At 39.8% G+C, this 26,166-nt stretch overlaps 1 protein-coding gene across 2 annotated transcripts in view; it reads left to right on the top strand.

Moving 5' to 3' along the window:
• PRKG1 (protein kinase cGMP-dependent 1) overlaps positions 1-26,166 on the top strand; it is a 743,395-nt gene that overhangs the window by 312,339 nt on the left and 404,890 nt on the right. For both annotated transcript variants that reach the window (XM_044420579.1, XM_044420578.1), the window contains exon 3: positions 17,223-17,336. In XM_044420579.1, the coding sequence (XP_044276514.1) occupies positions 17,223-17,336 (114 nt within the window). The remainder of the gene's footprint in view (positions 1-17,222; positions 17,337-26,166) is intronic.

The raw sequence follows: 26,166 nt of genomic DNA, 5'->3' as shown, positions 1-26,166 counted from the left end.
GATATTGGAGAGTCTTTCATCTGAATGTTACTTTTCTCTAGCCTGTTTTGATTGCTGCTTTAATTTTTAAGGAGGCGGGCCCAAAAAAGTGCATCTGATAAAAATTGCTGCCACAAGCAACATTCTTTATCTGGCAATTCTAAGATATCACAGCAACACAAAATTGTAGAGTAGCATGTTAATTATTCTACCAGCACCCCTCTCCTGAAAACAGACGTTGTTCAATGACATTTCTTATGCGAAGGTGCATAGATTAACATTTCATTTAACGTATTTTTTAAGAACCTAAGGCTCTTTTCTAGCATATGTGTGATGAATCATTTGCAAGGAGATCTCTTCTTGATTTTCCATTGCTTTCTTTTCCTTTTCCGTACCTTCACCCCTGCATAAACATATTTTCTGAGCTTATTTCTTTTTCACTCCACTAATCTAATTCAGAAGCAGAGTGAGATAGAAATTGCAAATGAGCAAGAGATACACACTGACACTCTTTTGCAGTTCATTTTGGCTACTGATATTACGCTAGAAATGTTGAAGCAGCTAATGTCTAAATGTTCATCAAAGGATTACACATCTCTTGTCTTTCCAGATATCTCTCACAGCTTCAATTTTCTGTCAGCGTTACCCATTTGTTTTCATTCACAGAAAAAAATGGGGTGAAAAGGAAGTATGCTTCTTGGTCCTTGGACAGGAATTTAAGGAAATCAGGCATGCTTTATCAAATCAGCAGCAAACCTATTATGGAATTTCAGTTTGATTAACTAAGATTGCAATCCTATACATGGGTACCTGCTTCTAAGCCCCATTAAACTCATCATGAGTAGATATTCATAGAATTGCACTGCTATGGCATATTTATTATGAATAGACCCAGACAGGACTGTGCTGTTAAGTTTCAATATTAAGCATGCTTACTTAGCAACTATTTCCACTGAAATCCTCCCAACAGAACAGGTTTACTCCATACATTACTTAGTACTGAGGTATGTTTGTCCTTTTGGAAACCCTGAATATCACACTTTTATAAATACTAGCTCAGGGTCAAATTATTGATTGGATGGATGGATTGCTCCTATTTCTCACCTTTATTCCAAGCTGTTCAAAGTAGCATGCATGGTTTTCTCATCCTCCCTTCATTTTATGCCTATAACAACACTGTGTGAGAGGCCAGCTGGGTGAGAGCAACTGGGCCCATTTTAACCAGTAGTTCAACACCCCAGTTGATCTTCCTTCCCAGAACATACCAAGGCCCTGGGAGAGCAACGTTCTGTTTCAATACGTGTATCACTCAGAATAAGGATCAATACAGCTGGCTGTTGCAGTGAACTAAATAAGACAAACTAAACATTAAGCATTATTAGGAAGAACTGAAAGCCCTAACCAATATACCCTCAGTATAAGGGTACAAACAGACAAAGTTTTAATTCTGCAATTATGTTGTAATTCTGCAATTCATGGAATTCTGTTGAGTTCAGATAATTGCATCTTCCACTTGTAGTCTTTCTCTGTTTTCCCATGGTTTCCACTGCTTGCTTGCTCCTTTCCTTCCTTCCTGAAAGGCCTGTTAAAGACGAAATAGCTAAAACAGCTGTATGATACATTTTTAGTGTAGCAATAGTGTCCCTCTACCTAGAATCAGTGTATACCTATGGTTATGCTGCCTCATTTTGGTTACTAAAGTTGGCAGGCAAGGCAGAGGTTGTATTTGTGTCAGAGGAGGGCCTTCTCTGTGGTGGCGCCCTGGCTATGGAATGCACTCCCCAGAGAGGTCTGCCTGGTGCCAACATTATATGCTTTTTGGCGCCAGGTCAAGACCTTTTTATTCTTCCGTACTTTTAATGTTTAATTTTAACTATGTTTTATGCTCAGTTTGTGGATTTTTTGGGTATATATGTATTTATTGACTTGAATTGTAAGCCATCCACAGACCCACTGGGTATTGGACAGGATAAAAATACCCAAAGAAGTAAATAAATATTTGTAAGTGGTTCATCAGTTTGGTTAAGTGGCATTCAGCCTCCTTTAAATGTGGTTGCACATCCCCAGAAGGACAAGGTTACATATGCAGATTTGGTTGCAAGCAGTGATTTGAATATTGGAACCTTTGGTCCTGGTAATGGTAAGGCCTTTGGTTTCTGCTTTGCTACTGGAACACATCAGACTGCAGCTATGCTTTGCTGGCATTAGTCAGTAGTGGTAACTGGCTGCATGGGACTCATAGGAGTTATCCGGAAGTGTACAATTCCATGTTGAGAGGGTCCATGAAGTTTGCATTGCAACACAATTGCTGGAGGTAGGGTGGAGGGAACTTGCAAAACAGGAGCAGGTCACTTCTCATGTCCCACCTACCAGTTTTCCTCCATAAATCTTCCCCTGCTAAAGCATTCAGGTTCACAGGCAGACACAAGTTAAGGAAACATGTGCTTTGGTATTACAATATGTAGTTCCATCCTAAGATGGGAGGTGCACTTGTCTAAAACTACGAATTGCATGATACCTCAGGACCACTAGCTTAGATTGCTTTCAAACATTGTAGTGGAGCAGTGTGCACTGTTTGTTTTGTCACCTAGTACAAAAGCGCATTCGGTTTTGGATCATTTTGAGGGTATTTGCCACAGAATTATGCTGCTGTGTTTTATTTTTTGTTCTGAGGAAATAACACTTCAGTTTGAATACCATGTTGGATCCCTTTTTAAAACCCAAAACAAAAACAAACATTTTTGTTGGGAAGAATAATGTCAATGTATTCTCAAAGTTGGGATGCAGGTGGCACAGTGGTTTAAACTGCTGTGTTGCAGGGCTGGTTGATCAAAAGGTCGCCGGTTCAAATCTGCACAACGGAGTGAGTTCCCGTTGCTCCGTCCCAGCTCCTGCCAACCTTGCAGTTCAAAAGCATGCAAATGCAAGTAGATAAAAAGGTACCACTTTGGTGGGCAGGTAACAGCGTTCCGTGCACTTCAGTGTTTAGTCATGCCAGCCACATGACCATGGAGACTGTCTGTGGACAAACGCTGGCTCCCTCGGCTAGGAAACAGAGATGAGCACCGCCCCCTACAGTCAGGCATGACTGGACTTAACGTCAAGGGGAAACCTTTACCTTTACCTTTACCTTATTCTCAAAGTTGAGAAAACTAGACATTTTACGTATCTTAAAACTTTCAAATAAATGATTTTCGACGTAAAAACAGTACTGATGTTAAGATAAGGGCCAATTAAAGTATGAAATATAGTACGCTCACTTTTGTAGAATGAAAGTAAAACAGCATTTTGAAAAAAAAATGTAGGACAGTGGGAAGTCAGTAGCCGATAGAATGGAAGATATAAACATTAGGTTAAATTGAATGGTACATGAGCAGACTTCATGTCAACTTACATGAAGCGCTCTCCTCCTCCTTTTCTAATCTCACAATCTGGGTCCCCATCTCTGTAGAGCAAATTTGGACATGTGAGGTCAGCTACAGGAGTGGAATTTCAGCTGGGCAACACATTCCAGCAATATTAAAGTATGTTGTAACACCTCCTGATTTTTACATTTACAGGTGTTCTAGGTAAACTGTTTTTGAGTGTCAGGATCAATGTATTAGGCAAAATGTAATTCAAATCTCCCTCCCTCCCTCCCTCCCTCCCTCCCACACACACACACACACACACACACACACAGTGGCTCTGTTTTAGATAATTCCCTCTCCACCTATGAGTTAGCATTACATCACTGAAGCAGACATTAGGGGAAGCATCCAACATCCTAGGTGGAACGAATCCCTGGGGTGGGAAGGGGAGCATCTGAAGTGGAGAAATACCCTTTTCCTGGTCCAGGGTTGGTGTAGTTTGCTTCTGTTGCTTGGTCATATTAGGGATACCCCTGGCACAACCTCTCCATCGTCAGAGGAATGCTGGGTGCAGACCTTTCTGCATCCCTGCAAAGGATGCTTACCAGGTTGGATCTCATCTGCTCACAGACTTCAGTTTCTGGCCCTTCCGGGACCCATAGAATTTCAGCCTAAATGCCTGACAGTCTGCAGTCTTAGTTCATCAGCTTTGCTGCTGTAGATAAAGAGTGTCCTGGATTGCGATAATTTCAGGTGCCAAGGCAGTTAACAGCTCCTTATGCTGCGAGGCAGGCATTTTTTGTTTTGTTTTGCAGGAGAAAGCCAGAAGACTCCTGATTAACAGTGGAAAGTCACATCTTCCATTCATTTCCCAGGTTTCTGTTTCAGCTGGCAGCACAGCTTGCTTCTTCCATGCATTTTAATTGGCAGTAGTAACTTCCTTATTTAAAACCAGAAAGCATGCTTAACAACTTTTCAGGATGAGGTCCCACATTAAAGCATGGCCAATGCAAATATTGAGTCCCTCGGTTATCACACCAAGTTTGTCATGTCTGTTTCTCTTCTCTCTGTTTTCACACATTGAGCATTCTTTCTGCATGAGTCTGTTTCTTCAGACTTCTCATTACGATTTCATACACAGCACTGTAATAAATAGGACACAACCCTACCTTGCTACTCTTGAGAGTTATATAGGGACTCCTGCTAGTGCAAAATCCTGCAATATGCCTCCCAGCTGGCAATGGGAAAACACAGTTATCAGTAACCAAGACTGTGGAGGTGGCTTCAGCTTCTGGTTAGTTCTCCAGTGCAAGGTATTGATGCTGAACTTAAAATCTTATGGGCTAAGGTCTACATTTCTTGATAAGCATGGCTTTCTGGGCAAAACTTCACATGTGCAAACTAGGGAGGGAAGAATCTGTCAATGTGGTATTCTCACTGTTACAAATTTTTCCAGACCCAGATTTGGTTTTAAGGTCACATGAAAATATATATGCCTGTTGACTTAGTTTTGCCTAAAATGTGCATTTATGCATGCAGCTTTCGCAAGTGGTGTCCCTTCTCTCAAGGGAAACATGTCATTTTGCCCACTTTCATCTTGGCAACGTTACTATAACAAGTATAAACATGGTCCTTGTTACCTCAGCAGATCATTTAACTTTGTTTTGTATTTATTTGTAGGGGTATTTCTCACCTTGCTGTGCAAGCATTTGCAGGATAAGGCTGTATCACCCTGAGAAGTATTAAGTAGCTGTAGGATAACAGCTTCCTGAATAAGTAGATGCAAGATCAGAATAAACACCAACAGGGTGATATATGGAAGTACCTGTCAGATTTGAAGGATTCCCTACATCATGATGTAATCTATCAGTCAAGTCAGAACAACAGCCAGTTTCCCCAAATGAAGTTTATATTGTTAGCAAAAGGGAACCACATTTGTAATTTTTTAATACATTGCTTGAGAAAAATATGAAGTATTTTTTCCTGCAGCATTAACAAAAAATGCCCCATCCCCACACCAAAGGAAGCTGCATGTATCAAGACTGAGTACACAGTCTGGGCTAAATGAAAAAGAAATCAAGACATCCAAAGAGTAGAGCTTATACATAAGAAGTAACAGTTCCACTAATCCTGTTTAGAAGATTCATATTGTGTATACTTTATAGATTTTATTTGAAGAGAATGCTAGCTATTAATCATCCTTTCCACTATTGGTCTCTGAGAAAGAGAAGGAAATTTTTTTTTACCAGTCTATATAGTTTAAACCCATTCAAATATGGATAATATATATAAAAGGATTGCCATAAATCTTCTAGACTTTTACCAACAATCAGTTTTTCACTTCAGTGTCAACATTTTTTTTTATAACTTCACTCTGTTTCATCACATGTCATTTAATTCAAACAGGAATGATACAGTTTTCTTAGGGTATAGTTACCATTGAATGTTGTGACATGGTATTACTTAGCAGAGGACAAGTGACTGATTTTAAGCAATTACTTGTGCCTTTCTTAAATGCATTGCTTTTTCACATTTATTACAATAGCCACAGTCAGAAAACCAAACTAAAAGGCAGCCTGTCAATCTTTCCATTGTTTAATGCCAGTGGTGTTTGGCTCTACATGATGTTTTCAGAGTCAAATATCATGTTTGATCATACTGAATCAACACTGCAAACAAATAAAAAGAGAGTTAAAAAGTACACATTGTGGATATTAGATATCTAAGGTACAGGATTAACTAGCAATATAGCAAATCACAGCTTCATTGGCATTAATGGTTGCTTAGTGACACCTGTTCAATGTTATGTTAAATTGTGCATTGAGTTATTTAAAAATAAATGTGTCTGTCTGGTTTCAGGGAGGATGTTCCATTAGCTGAGGTTAAAAACTTGTATCCGCTAGTCACAAGTGCTCTTCTGCAGCATCAGGAGTTAGCTTTTCTGTTTAGCAGGTTGACTGTTGCTGCTAATCTGGTCCCTTGCTGCTAAGGAATGGCATACTTTCTGCAGTCCCACCCCCCAAATGCGTGGGAAGCTACTCACCATAAAACCACTGTGGTCACAGCGTCTCATCTCACAGATGGAGCACGGGTTAAGCTTCCTCCCCACCTGCTTTCAGGTGGGACTTCCATCCCTTTCCTGGAAGAGTTGTTAAAAAGAAAAAAAAAGAGAAAAAATCCTTTCATTTACTTCAGTGGAGATGTTTTATTTTTAAAAAATTCTCCTAGTGATGGGAGTTGAAAATTTGGGGCAAAGACAAATAGAGGGGAAAGCTTAAAAAGAACCACCCTGGAGCATTGTAATTCCACTCAGAATTGGGGCATGCGCCCCTATCCTGGAGTAATGAACCACTTGCCATAGTCCTTAACATCACAAGAACATCTAATTTGTCCTTCCCTCTCATCTTCTGCTTTGCCCTTTCTATGAAAATTCTGTTTGGGAAAAGAGTGGCTCCTTTGCATGCACATACAAACAGTCACATCACAGCTCAGATCTGATATGTGCAAATATAGGTTGTATTATTTCATAAAAACACCATGCTAAAATACAACCCACTCTCTTTTAAAACCCATTGCAAGTACTTTGTGGATCTCAGTATGGATGATGAGTAAGTCTCTTTGAGCAGGGATACATAAGCCAAGTCCTATTTTAAAAAACCACTTTGCATGCCAAAATTATTTATTAATCTTACAAATAGTTGGGGAAGAGACTCTTGAGCATAGTTTGGCCTTCCCCTAAAATTCTCCAGAGAAAGTCTGGTTTGGACCAGTAGCTCCCACACAATTTATTGCAGGATGGAGATGGAAGTCTCTATATTTTAGAATACCAAGTGCACTGTAGGTAAATGGCATGTTACATGGCATGGAAAAAGTTTTCGAACACCACTGTAATGAATAAGGTTATTATCTCAGTAAGAAAAAAAGGAGCTGCAGCCAAACCAATGGTTATGTAATTCCAATAAGTTTATTCTAGCACCGGCTTTCCTGGAATAGCATTCAGGCATCAGAGGTAGATGAAGTACACAAAGCATATGCCATCAAAACATTTTTATGTGACACAGGCCTGTGTTTTTGCTTCTGTTGGTATTTTTCAATCTCGCCCTTATACTTTGTTACATTTCTTCCGTATTTCGTTTAATTTCTTCTATGGTCCTTTATACTGGCCAGCCTTTAAACATCAATGAAAAAATTCTGCATGTCCTCCTCTGACGGCGGTTATTCAGTAACTGCCCAAGGTTGTAATCTTCTCTTTCACCAGCATTCACCCAGAATCTCTTAGTCCAGGTGTTGACTTTGTTACATGCTACTCATGAACTTATTATCTGACTAGGTATCTGGAGCAGAGTTTTTGAAGAAAAATGGTAGGTGTATATCCAATGACAGGTTGGAAGTTGCCTTGATGACTGATGATAGGTTGGAGGTTGTGTGAAACACCTCTAGATCAGATGAACATTATTTAAAATGAATTCATAAGGAAGGATAAAGATTGTAGAACCAACTATTTATTTAGTTAGGAAATTTAGGACTCTACTTTTTATTCAGTGTTATTCAGATTCATGGGAAAAAAAACCTTAAAGTTCAAATGCAGAAAAGAATAGAATGAGATTTTGCCTGGTGAGCCTTTCTCAGGAGGGAAATGTACAGACTTGCAGTCATGGCTAAAATCCTATTGGAGGAGAAAAACTTTTGACCTTTTAAATAAGTAATAATAAAAAAGGAGAAAAATGTTAACATAGATTCAGTATTTATTTACCTGCCAGTCACAACAGCACTGTGATGGGAAAACTTCACCTGTGCAGTGTGAAACAGGAACTGTTCCTTGTGGAAATTTGCCATTCTGTGGAATTTTGCCACTAAAACATCTGAAAATTGTATAGGTACATATATTGGAATGTTTTGCAATTTTCTGCACTTGCCTTCAAGTGTGAAAAAATGCACATAAATATAAACTGTGGACTTCCCAAATCCACAGTTTCATGCTTTAGATTATAGATAAAAGTGTGCCTTTTTAACAAAAAATATTTACTTTTATTTTTTAATAGTACATTTTTTTTACTGGGAACAAGTGCTTTTGTCCAGAATGAAAAAGTTGAGGGATGATCACATTCAGGAATGTAATTGAGGTGAACTGAGCTTCAAGGAGGAACTTGAATCTCAATGAGGATAAAGATCCCATGCTCATCCATCCTGTACTCCTATCAATTGCTGGGTTGTATCACCACATTTTGTTCAGGGTGCTTGTTGTTAGTCGCAAAGTCGTGTCCGACCCATCGCAACCCCATGGACAACATTCCTCCAGACCTTCCTGTCCTCCATCATCCCCCAGAGTCCACTTAAGCTCACACCAACTTCCTCAGTGATTCCATCCAGCCACCTCATCCTCTGCTGTCCCCTTCTTCTTTTGCCATCTATTGTTCCCAGCATTAGGCTCTTCTCCAGGGAGTCCTTCCTTCTCATTAGGTGGCCAAAGTATTTGAGTTTCATCTTCATTATCTGGCCTTGTAAATAGCATTCAGGGTTGATCTCCTCTAAGACTGACTGGTTTGATTGCCTTGCAGTCCAAGGGACTTGCAGGAGTCTCCTCCAGCACCATAATTCAAAGGCCTCAATTCTTCAGCTCTCAGCCTTCCTTATGGTTCAACTTTCACAGCCAGGGTACTTACTTGTTTCTTATTAGTCATAGTATTACTTTTTTTACATTTATTAAGTATCTCAAAAAAATAAATTCCTCCAGATGCTTTCCAACAGCAGTTCCTGTTTGCCATTTTGTCACCAGCCTGAAAAACTTGATTGCTGTCTAAAACCAATTTGTCAACCTCATTTCAGGCCAAAGCAGCTACCCCCAACTTGCTGCCTCATCTGTGACCCTGCTTCTCCCTTTTTTCCCCCTTTCCATTTTTCTTTGAGAATTGATCCCTAAACAAAAAGAAAAGCTGTAAACCAATATGTGGTTCACTTTCAGAGAACCAGAAAAACAGCCTTGAAGACTGCAATCAGGACAGGAAGACTAGCAAGGAGAGAAGGACTGCGTTATGGTTTTCCTCCCTATGATCTATCTGTACCATACTGATATCTCTGTATCTTAGCCTGGTTCATTGCCAGCTTGGGTTATGTGACAAAAGGCGTGTTCAGAGAAAAAGAAACCTTAAAATTCCCAGCATACTTCAGCCAGAAAAGCTTGGCATTGTAGAACTTCTTCTTTTAGGACATACAATTCTCGAGAAGTGGCAGGAAGCAAAAGGGTCAAGCAACTGGTTCCCCATAGATCTTATGACAAAGCTATTTTTCAGAATAATCTTATTTATTGAAAGAAGAGGCACTTTAAAAAATGTATGTATGGTATAAAGGGAAATTAAAGTGTTTGAAAAATATCTGGTGGATTGGAAAATGCTGTTGATTGAAAAGTACCAAGTATAATAATTTATAAAAATATTTACTCAGAATATCATTTGCATTAAGAAATTCAGTCTCCTAGAAGAACAGGCACTGCAGCATAAACTGTTGCTGAACCATTTACGGTAATGGACAGTTCAGCGGGAGAACTGATCTGTTATTGTTGTGATTTTACTCCTGAGTTGTTGAAAGGGTCAACATTTTTACCTTCTTTTTTTGACAGCAAAGCATTCCATAATTTTTGGAAAGTGTTTCTGTCTGTCAGTGAGAGTGATAGACTAGAATCATGCCCCACCCACACTGCACAGATAGATGATAGGTTCCAATATTACAAATATCTGCAAACAGTTAGGGGGGAAACCTTGTCAGATTAAAATTCTAATGCAAATGCAATGGGCTTTTTAGGTCCAATAGGGGCTTATATAACCCCCATACTTTTATTCATTAATTATTATTTATTTCCATCGTTCATTGTCTTTCATCAGCTTTCAGATTCCAGGTTTGCAGAGCAGCTTACAACCATTGAAAAAACAAACAACTTCAATGGGAATTATTTTTGTCTCAGCATAAATGAGCAGAGTACATGACAACCTTATATGATACTAATCTAGAGGAAAGATATGCCATTACTACATTAGTACTTTGGTTGCCATAGGCTATGCCCAGGATGAAATGAGGGAAAAAAAACATGCGGAAAAATCACAGAAGTGATAGCCTTACGTCTAGTGTTCTGGAAATGTCATCAGCCCATATTCCTCAGCCACAGAAGGAACAAAAGCAAAAGATGTAGCAAAAGATAGTCCTCAGGGTGTGTCTTACCACCAATTCTCTAAATGTCTCCTCACAGGGCCTTTTTCCAGTCCCTGAATCATTTTCATTGCCTTGGGATCCTTCCCAGCTTGCCTGCATCTTTCTTAACCTGTGGTGCCCAGAACTGGAGACAGTACTCCAGATGAGGCCCAACCAGTGCTGAGCAAAGGGGAACTAGTACTTCAGGTGTTTTAGAAGTGCTACCTCTACAATGCAGCCTAAAATAGCAAGTGCCCTTTTTGCAGCCACACCACATTGTTGACTCACATTCAGCATGTGATCTACAATTCCAAGATCCTTCTCACTTGCAGTATTTTTGAGCTAAGTATTCCCCGTGTTGTAATGACGCATTTGGTTTCTTTTTCCTAGGTGCATGACCTGGCATTTGTCCCTACTGAATTTCATTTTGTTGCTGTCTGTCCAATGTTCTGCCTCTCCAGATCAGCCTTAAATCTTCTTTCTGTCTTCCAGTTATTCGCTTTCCCAGGCAGTTTTCTGTCATCTACAGATTTGGTAATCATTCCCTATTCATCCAATTAATTGATATAAATGTTGAAGAACACTAGGACTACTACTGAACCTTGGGGTACCCCACCTGTTACCTCTTCTCAGTATGAGAAAGTTCCCTTGATGAGCCCTCTTTCAGTCCGATTGTGTGGCCAACTGTGAATTCACATGATATGCGTTCCATCTAGCCCACTTTTTTGTTAGTTTGCTAGTCAGGATATCATGGGGCACTTTGTCCAAAGCTTTGCTACATCCAAGTCATATTATGTCCATAGTCCATCTGGGAGGTTACCCAATCAAAAACTGAAATCAGATTAGCCTGACAAGATTTGGTCTTGAAAAATCCATGTCAGCTTCTAGTAATCACTGCATTTCTTTCAGGGTATTTTACAGACTGGCTGCTTTACATTGGCAGCAGAATTATCCTTCATGGAGTTTAGAATTTTCTAATGTTACAGTGTCATATAATACCATCATTAATAATAAACTTATCATTAAGCAAGTCCTGCACAATACAACCCAAAAGCCTGCAGGGGCTCCATAAATCTTATTTTAAAAATAAATAAAAATATACCACATGTTGACAGAGAGTTTAGGGTGACCTCTATTAAAATGATAAAACACAGCAAATGCAAACCAGTAAAATAGGATCTAAACATACAGTAAGAAATATAAATGGCTATAAAAATAGTAGAAAAGGAGCATGGTTTAGCTGACTTCTGAAAGGTTCAAACAACACTGAATGAAGAACTTCACTGGGAAAGCAAATCCAGAAGGGATGACATTACTGGAAAAAGCCCTGTTCCAGATTGAACTTGGAAGTGGCATTCAGAGTAAAGCTTCATTCAGAGGTTGTGGAAGGAACATGTGTGAATGCATGTGTTCAAGCCTTGGGAGATGGGTGTCACTCATCAGTCAGAAAGCAATACATAACTGATTGACTTCATCTAATGTTGATGGTTATACATTGTGAATCAGTAGTATTTAGCAGAGAAGTACACCTCTAAACTGAAGGCACAGCAAATATTGAAACTTAAATTATATCTATTCTCTCTCTCTCTCTCTCTCTCTCTCTCTCTCTCTCTCTCTCTCTCTCTCCATAGATAGTGTTAAGGGTGCCTCTGCATTAAAATGGCCTGATGAAGTTTTTAGTTCCATAAAACTCTATTAACTGCAAGTAGCAAAAGTGGAAGTTAGTAATAAGCTATTAGATGATTGGCCATTACAAGAATTACACAGAGATTGACATTCTTAGAGTCAAGCTAATCTGTTTTTCTTGTCCCTGCTCACAGGAAACAGAAAATGACCATTTAATTACTGGGAGGGGGAAAAATCTCCTCACAATAAATGAGAACGTTGTGATACAGCTATTTAGTTTATAGCCCAATTTATTGGAGAAATCCAAGTGCAATTCAACTAAGGATGTTATTTAATTTTTAATTGGATGGACTCAATGTGCTAAAAGTACCAAATGTTCTCACCGTAACACAAAAAACAGCCTTTAGCTTATTTCCTCTTTTTATTCTGGAGGACAAGAAAATATGTGCTTTCCCCCCATAATAAATGGGGTTTTAAAAGCTTAAGGATTGTACTCAGATTGCACAAGGAGAACCTAGATAAGAAGCAAGGCTCCAGTAGCTTTCACCAAATGGAGTGTAAAGTTCGCTTATTAGATATTATTATTTATTTCATTTCTTTATCTCCCAGTAGCCAAAGCTCTTTGAGTGGTTCACAGCAGTTCACCAAAAAATAAAATAAAATAAAATAAGATTGGATAGGATAGGATAGGATACAAAACACACGCATGCACTCACGCACACACATGTATGTATGTATGTGTAATTACTGGGATGGGTAATACTCTCAAGCCCTTCATCATTACCTCTGTTATGCGTTATCCATGCATAAAAGTCTCGGCATAAAGGGCCATCTTTACCTGGCACAGAAGGACAAGGTTGGTGCCAGGTGAGTCTCAGTGGGAGATCTGGGAGATCATTTCATAGATGGGGACCCAATTAGAAAGTTCCCCTGTTTGTTGCTGGCTCTGAGCCTTCCTCACATTTGACTTTTGGAGAAAGGTCCTATCTGTTGAAGACTGTAGTTGGGAGAGGCATTCCATCAAGTCTTGTGGCCCCAGGCGTATAATCTTTATAGGTTAGAATAAGCAACTTGAATTGGGCTTGGCACTAGTGCAAGTGGACAGACCTTGCACTATATGTTTAGGCCTACAGGTCCCAGTTATTGATCTGGCTATTGCCAGGTATGTTTCTTTCGCAGATATTAGTAGGTCATTCAGAACCTCCAGTCAAACCAGCAGTTCAGAAAAGGAGTGCAGCCATCTTCCATTATTACAACTCCTAGCAGCTGAAATAGACAAGAAACTTGAATTATGCAACCTAGTATCTTAAGCTTTACTAAATGGGGGGATACAGAGCATTTATATGGAAACTCTAAATTAGCCCTACATATTTAATTTCAGCACAACGCCTTGTCAATTTGGAGAGGAAACTAGTTCTATTAAAATGACCAGCTTTTCTTGAAATTCTTTGCTGTTTTGCGTAGCTTTGTCTCAGTGTTTTTCAGTAGGCAAAATTCAGCAGCCTTTCTGCTTGGAACATGGATTCTAGCATAGATTCCAGCACGTCATTTCCTTAATGGAAATGTGGTTTGTTAGTGATTTGTGACTGCATTGCTATTTATTCTTTGTATACTGCTTTAAGGGGGCTGTGGTGTCCAATGCTATTCTTGCAATGACTTGACCCCGTGAGCTAATGATAGTATTTATATGTGCCATCCTTTTGGCAGCCATGAGGGACCTTAATTAGGCAAAATTCTGTTATTTATCTGGCTAGCTTTAACTGGAAAGGCTAATGTATGGATACTAGCAATGGAAATTTTCCTCAGCTCCACAATGGCAGCAATTGCCCTACAGCAATCCCGCTTTGCTTGCTTGACTTTTGACTAGTGTAGCATATTTTTGGAACTGAAAGAATAGTATGTGATGGAGCTAATGGAGATTTTCGAACACTTTGTTTATAAAGACATGCAGGCTATTTTACCCGCAGGCATCTCTTTGTTGCATATTTAAGAGATGAATGTACTCCAAATTCTATCTCTTGTAACTATTTAAATGAGATGTTCTTAGAATATTTTTTTATTTCCGCAATCATTGTCTATTTATTGAATGCCTGAAGAGCCCTAGTGTAAACTCTGGTGAATATATATATATATATATATATATATATATATATATAATCACAATGTATGGTAGTGATGTTCAGTATATATAGAGAGTGATTTTATACATGCATGCATGGGAGTGGGGCAAGAGCCCTGGCATTAAACCCATGTGCTTTAATGACAGTGTACAAGCCCTATGTGCAGGCAAGCCAAGCATCAGACCATCATGAGAGTAATGTGCATAGTCCAGTGCATGTCTGTAGGTCAGGATGGAGGCAGCTGCTATTGGATGTGGACCCTTCATCCATCACATGTCTAAAGGGTCTGTTACCATCATGTGTCTTACTGGGAGGAGATACAGGAAATCACTTGCCAAAGCAGCATGTGCGCATGGATTTCTAGGATTTCTAGGAAAGCATTTCCAGTGCCATTCAGTGGTACATGTACAGCCATGCCTAATAATGCATTGTATGGAGAAGCTTTTCTACATGTCAGTGTATTTGGGCACATTGGAGATCCCAATAAAGTCTCCTTGGTGAATGGCTCGGATGTTTGTCATAGCCCTGTGCCATACTAGTGGTCTGGTATAACTGTTCAAGTCTTATACACAATGGTTAGGAACCATAGAGGTCTGTTCAGATATCTCCTCCGTGCATTCATGGTTTTCATGGCCTACCTTGTTATTGCAGTTCCCAGCAACCCTTCAAAGCTGCTTTTCAAACAATAAACTTCCAGTGTGGCCTTAGATGCAACAAAGAAGAAACTGGGCAAGTGCCGGTGCGTGCAGAGAAGCATCAAACTTGCATCGGTTTCTTTAGATCCTTCTCACTTCTTTGGAAATATGCATCATAGTAAGATAGACATTTCCTGACTGAGTGGCATTGTTAATCTTCAGTGTTGTCAATAATCAATTGATGCCTTGCTTGCTTTATTGCTATCATTAACTTGCCTTTAATTATATGGGTGTGTGACATCAGCAATCTAGAATATTCACAGTACATGCAATATTTTACAAATCAGAACCATCACTATCTTCCAAAATAATAGTTTGTACTAAAAGGAAGGTCTACCTCAGTGGTAGACGACGTGCTTTGCATGCAGAAGGACCCAATTTGAATCTCAGTATCTCTAGATCGGGCTAAGAAATACTCCTTCTGTACAATCCTCTCCATAAGAAATGTCAAAGCAGCAGTAAAGAAGAAATCTTACTTTCTAGATGATTTCTTTAAAGAATCAAACAGTTTTATTTATTTATTTATTTAGCACACTTATATGCCGCCCCATTCGCCAGAGCCTCTGAAAGCTTTAGTTTATTCAATGAATACCCACTTCCCTTTTTAAGATGCCTTTTGATGACATCATAAAAATAAGCCTTGAGTACAATTTCTACAACTGCTTGCTTGAAATCTGCAATTGTTCCTCATATATTATAGCAAACCATTTCTTAACTAGTCTCCATTGCCTTCCTAGAAGCAGGAAACTTTTGATCCTTTTTAGCTAACCCCCCCCCCCCCACCTGCAGCATTCAGCTAGTTTTGCTTCCTTGGAAGGAAACGTAAGAAGGAAAAAGCAGAAGGGGAGAGCGAAAAACTGGAAGTATGAATAACTGACATGATTAAGATGACTATATCACAGATGTCTCCTGCCCTGCAAGTGGTCCAGTATGAACAGTGCTCCTCTAATGTCAGCTTAGCTAAATCATATGAAACTTCAGAAACTTGCAACAGAAATGTCTTCACATTTACCTGGGTTCCTTAGATTCACATGACCAAATGTTCTAAAGCCACATGTTGAGACCCATGGATTGTGCTGTTACAGATTTGCTCATCCAGTAGCAAATCTATAACAGAAATTTATTCATTTGGTGACCATGGATGCTCTAAAAAATCAGGATTTCCTTAGAATCTATTGATCAATTGCCAGTATAGAAAGAAGAAAAATACAGGATGTCAACCACACAGAAGAAAACCAAACTAATGCAACAGCTGAGAACAATTTAGCAAACTGTTAACAACTTATTTGCATGTTGAAAATATTAAGGGAGCAATCCTATGGCCCTGGACCAGTGACTAGGTCCATATGTTATGACAAGCAACCATGCTGCATATTTTCCCCCTTAATGTGCCTGACAGATGATCAAGTGGCTTCTACACGAGCATGGTCTTCAATCCTCACTTCCTTTGCTGTTGTTACATATCCCATCTCCAAGCGTGCCTGAAATTCAATCTCACACTGGATTGTTGGAGAAGTTCCTGCGGCTGCCCCTCTTTCCAGGGGACTCTGTAGTAGATGCATAACAGGACTGTGAAAGCCACAATGTCAGGTGTGGATGTCCAGAAAAACCACATTGAAACATGGGAACCACATAGAACAAATAATTGTTTCTTATCATAGTTTCCAAAACCACAACATACCATGACAGGGTTTGGATGACATGACAGATCATCCTGCACAAGAAACCATAATGGCTTGCCATGTCATGTGAACCCACCTAGTGTCTGAAGGATCATAAAGTTTTGCAGAATTCCAAGTGTGAAGTCAGTGTCAGTTTCATTGATTGATTCCATTTCATTGGAAATCTGTTGGGATGTTAGCGTATGCTGTGAATTGCTCCTGTTTGTATTATCTTGCCAATGGAAAGAGCAAAACAAACCATCGTTTATTAAGACCAGATGTTCTGGCTTGTTAATAGCTTTATAAACCATAGTCATAACCAAGAACAAACTCTGGCTTATGACACTGGCTTGATTGGAAAGAAAAACTTGACTTCTTGGTTCACATGTCATGCTAAAACAAGCCCGTCGCTTGGTTTAATCAATCCTTTGGCAAGAAGAATCAACCAGGAGTGATCAAGCAGTGTATAGCTGAAGAGTTCTGATTGGATGTGTGAACCAGATTAGAAATTCCAAAGAATGAATGCATGTTTAAAAATACTGTAAAAACAAGCAACAGTCTAAACATTATGAAAAGTTGGTGACACCAAATTGTGTTCTTTGTCCACAGATGGAAAGGTTGAGGTGACAAAGGAAGGTGTCAAACTGTGCACCATGGGTCCTGGCAAGGTATTTGGGGAACTTGCTATTCTTTACAACTGCACCCGGACAGCCACCGTCAAAAGTAAGGATATCTGAGTATTTGGTCTTGATATAATGTTGGCTAATGATGATGTTCAGTTTGGACAGAGCTCTGTGTTGTGAAGTGTCCGTATTTTAAAAACATTAAATATTCCAATTCTATAATTTTATGAATAATGTTTATACCCTCGAGGCTATGGATAGTTTATCCTGGGTATGACATTCACATCTTGTCTGCTTGCAAAAATGACTTTTTGCAAAAGGTGAGTAAGAAGTACTCAGTTTTGCTGCATTTTTCAGTCAGTAAAGTTTTTTCTTCTTCGGTCAGAAACTTCAGAAATGTCTGCAGTTCAGAAATATCTAAAGTAGATGAAATAAAGGAGCTGGTGGAAAAGGCAAGATACTGTGTTGCTGGAATTAAGGGATAGCTTTTCACTTATTGTGTGCTTGTTCACTTTTATATGCTCTTCATTTCCGGAAACCTAGAGGAAACAGACCGAGCAGAAACTGTTAACATGACCAGCTAGCTGGTGTTCTTATCCCTATTATTTCTCACACCATGTCCCTCCTTACTTGCCTACTTTGCCAGGTGTTGTTTCGTGTCTGATTTTTAACGGCGTCATTCTTTCCTCATTAAACAGGGGCAATGGAGAGGTCAGAACTATTGTTATCCTGAAAGATTCTGGAAAGAGAAATAGGCAGTACTTATTACTCATTTTTCTTGTTTCTTTCCCCTCATGGGTGTTTAAAACACATGGCAATTATGCATCTTCTTCTGTAGGCAATGCCTTTGTGCATAATGCTATTTAGAATGCTAACAAGTGACTTCAGTGTAATTTCTCTCACTCATTAATGCATAAATAAGTGAATGGCAGTCATGATTGTAATTAGCTTTATATCCTTTCCAAAGCATGCTGACAGGGGAGGTCACTACTTAGCATTTCAAGGCGTTTCAGCTAGATCTACATAAACACATTCACTTCCTTGAAGTGCAGAGAACTGTTTAAGAAACATTATTGACTAATAAATTTAAATGATTATTATTGCCTGTGAAACTCTGATTGGAACATCTGTTTGTTCTTCTGCCTGCAAGATAGTTCAGCTTACTTGTTGCAGCTCTGGAAAGGCAGATGTTAGGAGAAGGAATGGCAATGGTATGAAAACAGTGATAATGTTAAGCAATTCAGTTTCAAAACAAAAGCTGAATACTTTTGAAAAGTTCTGATGGACCCCCTTCTCTTCCCATGGCTGCCTATTTTGAATAGTTTCTTAATTTTCTGTAGAAATTAAAACTGTAGCAAAAAGCCAAGCTTTTACAGATGTGGCCATAATTGGCTCCTCTGCTCACCTTAGTGGGAACCCCCCACTTCTTTGCACCACAGCTCACCCCATTCACCAGGATCCCCTGAGCCACTCTGTAGCCTCCTGTGATGCTGTGCAGGCAGTCTTGGAAGAATGGTGCAGGAAAATCTATTTTAACTAGCTCAGTTTAGGTGCCTAGATCTAAACAATCTAAAAAAGGTAAAGGTTTCCCCTTGACATTAAGTCCAGTCATGCCTGACTCTAGGGGGCGGTGCTCATCTCCGTTTCCTAGCCAAGGGAGCCAGCGTTTGTCCCCAGACAGTCATGTGGCCGGCATGACTAAACACCGAAGTGCACGGAACGCTGTTACCTGCCCACTGAAGTGGTACCTTTTTATCTACTTGCATTTGCATGCTTTCAAACTGCAAGGTTGGCAGGAGCTGGGACAGAGCAACGGGAACTCACCCCATTGTGCAGATTCGAACCGGCAACCTTTTGATCACCCAGCCCAGCAGCACAGCAGTTTAAACCACTGTGCCACCTGCATCCCAAACAATCTAAACAATGTATATTTATTTAAATTTTACAGACATTCTGAAAAAAAGAAGTGCAGAGGAAAATAGCCATTTTGAAAACAGAGATTTTATTTATTCTAACAAAGAGAATAGCCTGGTTCACACATAACAACAGCCCATCATACCTTATTTTACCTGCAGAAGGTGTGGCCTTGCACTGGGTGTCCATGGGGAGCATTTTTTGCATAGTATGTTCAGGAACCGAACTTCCCATGGCTTGTTGTATCATTTGAACCCAAATGGCAGGGGTCCTTTAAGGGTGAAGTAGCCCTAAAATATTTTCACCTGAAATAACCCTAACACTTCTGAGCATTATTGAAAGATTATTTGGTTTACCATAGAGTTATAGAATAGTAGAACTGGAAGAGCCAGAGGGCCGTTCAGTCCAAGCCCCTGCTCAGTCTGGGATACCAAGTAAAACCATCCCTCTCAAATGGCTGTCCAGTTACCTCTTGAACTAAGGCAGTTCTCCTACTTTTATGACTAGGTAGGAGGAATTCATAGCCTCCACTTAAAAATAGTAAAAAAATCTGATGCATATGGGGATGACGACACTAAGTTTAAACACTAAATAGTCAAAATTCTTCATGCTTAGTCAATAATCTCTGATTTCTCTCCCCCTCCCTCTCCCCCCCTCTTTCTGTGTCACTATCTGAGAGAAACAGCAGTGGTGTTGACTAAGCATTAACAAAGTGTTCCTGAAGTCCAGTCCCTAAAAGCTGTTGTAAGTTGAACAAGCCTTCTGGCTCCTGGCAAAACGCTGCTGTGTAGGATGGAATAACCTTTCTAATATTTGTCATTTAAAAACACAAAGCTGGATGAATGACTAAATGTGCCACTAGGTATACAATGAGACAGAATGCAGAGCCTTTACTTCTTTCAGTGACATTTTTAAGGTCACAAAATGGTCACATTGGATAATCTGTATGGAGAATGAAAAATATGATAGTCGGAGCTGTAGGGAAGGATGGCATTGCTGAAAGAACACCACAAATATGGGGGCTTGGGCACGTGTGAGCGGGATGCCTTGAATAAGAAACTGTGCTCGAGTTACGCGTTTCTGGCATGCTGATCAGTTCTGCTGGTCAAGAAGAAATGATCTCAGGTAACTTTTCTTCCTATCAATCACGATAATTTGTTCCAGTACGGCAGTCTTCTGCTTATTCATTAATTTGCTCGGCTCAAATCAGATAAACCATTTCTGCTGTCTCAGGATTACACATAAGATTTAGGTTTGTGTGGAAAGGCAAAAAAGTAATTATTCAGTTTTGCTGTTGTTCATGCATTATTGAAGGATGGGCTAAAAGCATGAGATAATTAAGAAAATGACTTATTTATTTATTTATTTTTCGATTTATATCCTGCCTTTTTCCTCAAAGGACTCAAGGCAGCTTACATCATTCTCCTCCTCCATCTTATCCCCACAACAACAACCCTGTGAGGTAGGTTGGGCTGAGAGTCTGTGACTGGCCCAAAGTCACCCAGTTGGCTCCATGGTCGAGTGGGGACTAGAACCCAGATCGTCTGAGTTCAAGTCCCACGCTCTTAACCACTACACCACACTGGCTCTCACTTTGGTTATAATGAGAGAAGTCAAGCACCCAGTTTTATCCAACTACTTCTTTGCAAGATCTCTAGATATGCCTCCTTTTTCTTAGACATGGAAAACATTCCGTGCAGTTTTCTGACCACCCTTGGCTGTCCTGCTGAGTGTATATAAATTGGAAGAATCCAAGTCAAAAGAGATTCATCATGGTCTGTATGAAAGCCAAAAACTGAGGAATGTGGGTAGAGAAGCAGGAATGCCATTTAGAGAGGGTAGGGCAGGATCAGCAATTTTTCCTAGTATTTCTGGCCATATGTCTTGGCCAGATTCTCCCATGCCTTGGGAGAATCTCTGTCTTTGGCCTGCTCATTGATTTCACTAATTGACTTCTGTTAGGGACGTATAAAGTGGGCTACATTTATACCAAAGGCACACATCCTTCTGCCGCTCTTACCCTAAAAGATTGCCATTTGTCTCATGTTGATAATAATTGCTATTATGTTAGAGTGAGACTAAAAGGATCACAACAAATGCACTTAAATCACAGTATTGAATATTAATATTGAATGTTAAACCATTAGGCCTTCCCAACACTGTCCCCATGATCTATCTCCTTCTGAAATCTGAAATGGCTTTCCTGTGGGCTAGAGAAGCAAACTGTGTGAATGGAGATGAGTCCACCTTTTGCACAGATAAGGCACATCATGTCTGCCATGCGTCAAATAAAGTTGAGAGCGCCATGCATCTGCAATCTTGGCCAGATGGTGGAGGCATTACTTGGTAGAGCTTGTCACATTCTGGCCAGTAGTTGTGGTCCTTCCTGAACAGTATTATAATGACATTTAGAAAACAAGCAATCCATTTTTCCCCCCAGAGGTATGTACTGACTGATGCTTGATTTTTAAAGGTCATTGCACCTAAGAAATGTTCTTACTTTTGGCATCCTACTTTTCAGCAAGCACTAGATATTGATGTTTCAAATCATCTCTTGCATGACCATACCCTGCATTTTAAATGTCTGGATTTGTATCTGGAAAGCATGACACCTGTTGGTATTGCTGTACCTTGGCTAGTTTCACATACTGTCACTTTCCTTTGCAAATGAAACAGTATATTTATTTATTTATTTATTTATTTAGAATTTTTGTATGCCGTCCCTTCGCTTACAGCCTTGGGATGGCTCACATAAATAAATAAACATAATATAAATACAATTAAAACCCAGAAACACCCTGGCTGCACAATTAAAACCTATAGATACTAGGCATTGTTAAAATATTTTTTTTAATAAAAAGGTCTTAGCTTGGCACCGAAAAACAAATGACAGCGCCAGGCAGACCTCTCTGGGGAGTGCATTCCACAGATGGGGCACCACTGCAGAGAAAGCCCTCCTCCGGGTACTCCAGATAATGGTAGTGATAATGTTGTAGTTGTTGCACTTTGCATTTTCCCAAATAATCAAAATGCCAAAAGGCAGGCCAGCTCTCTGAACAAAATGGAGAATGTCTCCTGTGGGGTCAATAGAGAGTTTCCTCGAGAGCCAAAATTTACCCTTTACATCTCTGTTTGTTCTTGTGAAGCCATGTGTTATGGGTTCAAATTTGAGGCTGCTCATAAAAGTATTATTAAATAGCCACTTTCTGGCATCTGAGAAATGAGATGTTAATCCCTTTCTTGTTAAAAACAGATAGGCATTCTAGTTAAGATAGCACGGCTGTCATTAGTCTAAATAAAGTTCCTACTGTCAGATCCAAAAGAAATATTTTTCCTGCTGTCAGATCCAAATAAAAAAAATGTTATAATGGATATGATTTACAGAACTGCCTAATTATCCATATAAGCAGTCTGGCACAGCCTCTGACAAATGACTAACTTGCCATTTGGTGGAAGAGGCTGCACCACAAATGCAGAAATCACTGTGCGTACTACAGTGAAGTGAGTGGAACCCACAACAAAATGTTGCAGTTTTGTGTTCCAAACCAGCTAGCTATGTATGATTCCTCCCCTCTTCCTCACTCGTTCTTCTCCTGCTCCAGCAGACACTTAGAATTCCATGACCAATGGTCATGGGGTTCCTGTTTGTCTTGCAGGAAACAGGGCTATCCCTACTGTTGATGATGATGATGGTTTGCTGTGTTTCTGGAAGCCTCAGGCTTTGCCCCAGCCTGCTGATTCTTCCTTCTTGCATGTGTGACATGTTGTTTTGGCTTTTCCTGATTCTTTGGAACTTTTATCTGTCGTATATAACTAAGCAAGAATTCTTCTACAGAGACAACTCGTATCTGGACAAGTTCGGAATTTGAGCTCATGTGTTACAAACAAGGGATTTCAAAATGTAAGAGGACCTGTTGGATCAAACCAAAGGCTTACCAAGTGGGCATTTTGTTCACACGGTGGTCTGCCAGATTTATTTATTTATTTAGAAAATTTCTATGCTGCCCCATTCGCCGAAGCCTCGGGGCGGCTCACAACATAAATAACTTCAATTAAAATAATATAAATTAACAATATCAAAGGGGCTACCCACATGAAGGACATGGATGCAACAGCACCTTTGATTGATTGATTTGATTTATTACATTTGTATGCCTCCCCATAGCCCATTGGGCTATCTGGGCAGCTTACAAGAAGACAAAATGCAAAATAAATACAATAATATAATGAAAAGTGAATACAAGTTCAAATACAATGATAGCAAAAGCACAATACAAAATCAAAGTTACTTGATACAATGATATGACATATAATATTAAATAAGGAAATACAGCTATAACCCACTGCACTCAAATCCCCATACCTGCCAACACGATTGGCTAAGAAAACACGGTCAGCACAGCCCTGCATTAACATATCGCCTATGCCATGACATAGCAGGGTAGCCCAAACAAGTCCGGAATGGGGCGCAAACAGGCGGTACCCTTTGGCATCTTCAGCCACTGCACAAGGCTGCTTATTGATGGAATCAGATTTTGTACAAAGTTATTTGTTTGCATTTGTGCAAATTCTCACTCCCCAAAATGTGCCAATCCCTCTAAAATATTCACATACCTGAAATATACCTATGTGAGGGGAATATTTACTTTTCATCGGTGTTGGTTTTATTTTCTGCAACTAAAGTTGCATCGAGTGATGGATTTTTTTAATCATGACTGAAGAAAAGCTAATGTATTCCAAAATTCATGGGTCAGATTTTTGGAAATTCAGACTTCTTTAAGTCTTTGACTTCTAGTTGCCAGTTCTCTGTTTCTCATCATGTTACAGCAGGCTGACAATAATCCTCACTCCATTCCTGATTAAATACAGTTTAGTGTTATACCAAGTATAACACTATGTTTATTAAAAGCAGCAGTTTTCCTATACTATGATGTGATGCTGGCTTTTCTCAGTAAGTCATAGCAACAGTTTGTAAATGTTTGGACATAATCCTAAACTGGAGTTAGTTTAAAAATTAAATCAAAAGTTTCCAACCTTCCCCTCTGCAGCAGGAAAGGCAAGAGGACATCTGATTAGCCTAAATCTTACTGCATTCACACTTCATGGCTGGGTTCAAACATCATGACAAACAACCTTGCATGGTTTTCATGATGCTTGTTTTTTTTCTCTATGCTTGGCAATTCAGTGGTTTCTACACGAGCATGTTCCACCCTCCTTTCTCAGTCTTCCCATGGCTGACACATGATATCTGCTGTGCCTGAAATTTAGTCTCATACTGGAGCAGTTCTGCAGCATCTGTTCTTTCCAGAGGGCTCTGTAGTAGCTGCATATCAGGACCATGGAAACCATGATACTGGGTTCATACAACCAGGGAAACCTCAGTGATGCATGGAAACCATAGGACAGACCATTGTTTCTTGTTGTGGTTTCTAAAAATCAAATGCACCATGTTGGAATACCACAACAGGGTTTAGATGACACAACAGACTATCCTGCAGAAGAAACCGGTATGGTTTGTTGTGTCAGGCAAACCATCCATATAATTCTACACCATAGTTTGGCATGAGCATCTGAAGATAGCCACTGAGGGCAACTAAAACATTTTCTTTATATTTTGCATATGGCAAATTCTGCTAAAAATGCATAGCTTTAAAAATTGATATAAATCCATGCTGGTGCTGTTTATTTTCTGCATGATCTCAGGCACTCAGAATGGATTATAATGGTGGAACATAAATTCCATTGTTGAAATTTAACTTGAATTCCCACCTGCAGGCATGAATAGTCAATCTGGTGAATTTCAAGCTAGCCAAAAATGTTTGCTCGATGGCTTTGGATAACTAGAAGGAATTTCTTTCTTTATTATATCTATAGCCCATTCTCTTTCCTGCAGGGAACCACAACTAGTTTATAATCAGACTGCTCATCTCCATTTTATCATCCTGCCCATTTTATTCTATCTTGTGAGAAACAGGGAGTGGCCCGAAGTCACCCAGTAGGCTGCATGGTGGAATGGGAGCTAGAACTGGAACCTTTTGAGTCCTAGCCAGATATGTGGGTGACAGTGACTCTTCCTAGTGGCCACCTCCAGGCAGTAACCCTTTTGTCCTGCAAAGTGTCTTGCATGTCCCATCATCCCAAGGTGTTTTGGGGGGGAAATAGCAGACTTGACTGGTGTCTTCTTAGCCCACCCTGAACAATATTATGTCTAAAGCATTCTAGGGGAAATATGGCAGCCACAAGTAGGCAGCAGGCCAGATGGCTCTGCATTTGTTTTAAAAATCCAGAAATGAACCACTGCCTTTGCTCTTGATGAGTGTCTTGCAATCCCACCAGTGAGGCTCCTTTCCTTTTTCTTGTTACTGCCCTCCATTACACCCCACCCCAGGGGTCAGGCAAAAGTGACTGAAGACAATCTCTTGGTAGCTGGTCACTGGTGGCTGTCATTGTCCGCTGACCCTTTCCCTGATGGTCCAGAGATAGTGTTGTTCCAGGGCATTTGGGCAGAATATGTTACCAGCAGACACCTATGGAAGTGAACGTTTGTTGCTGCCATATCCTGGGGCATCAGGAAGGGAGGGGAGAGGGAAGGGGAGGAGGAGGAGGAGCTTTTGTTGCTGCCAATGGTAATCTCCCTGTATTGTATGGACTCTGTCAGAAGAACAGCAAGCAGGTTATTGTAGTTTAACGGGTGGTGTAGCACATTTTCCAAGTTTTGGACCCAGGAAGTTTCACTGCAGTGCCTCTTGAACCTTTAGAACCTCCTCACCATTCTTCCAGCAGAGTCCATACAATAACCTGTTAATGAATTTTCTACTTCCATCGTGTTTCTGGACCTCAAATTTTATCTGCCCTTCGTGAGCAAGCTTAGCCTACTGAAAACAAGCTTTTGTTGGTGCAAATCCTGTGTTCTGACATAGTTATATTTTAACAATGCATTTATTTAATTGGCAATAGAACAGACTTTGCATTACTTCTTGACCACTATATATATATATATAGTGGTCAAGAAGTAA

Source organism: Varanus komodoensis, unplaced genomic scaffold, assembly GCF_004798865.1.
Source record: "Varanus komodoensis strain SLA01 unplaced genomic scaffold, ASM479886v1 scaffold11, whole genome shotgun sequence".
In the NCBI taxonomy this organism is placed as follows: Eukaryota; Metazoa; Chordata; class Lepidosauria; order Squamata; family Varanidae; genus Varanus; species Varanus komodoensis.
Note: the sequence above shows the minus strand (reverse complement) of the source record. Positions and strands in the feature narration are given on the sequence as shown.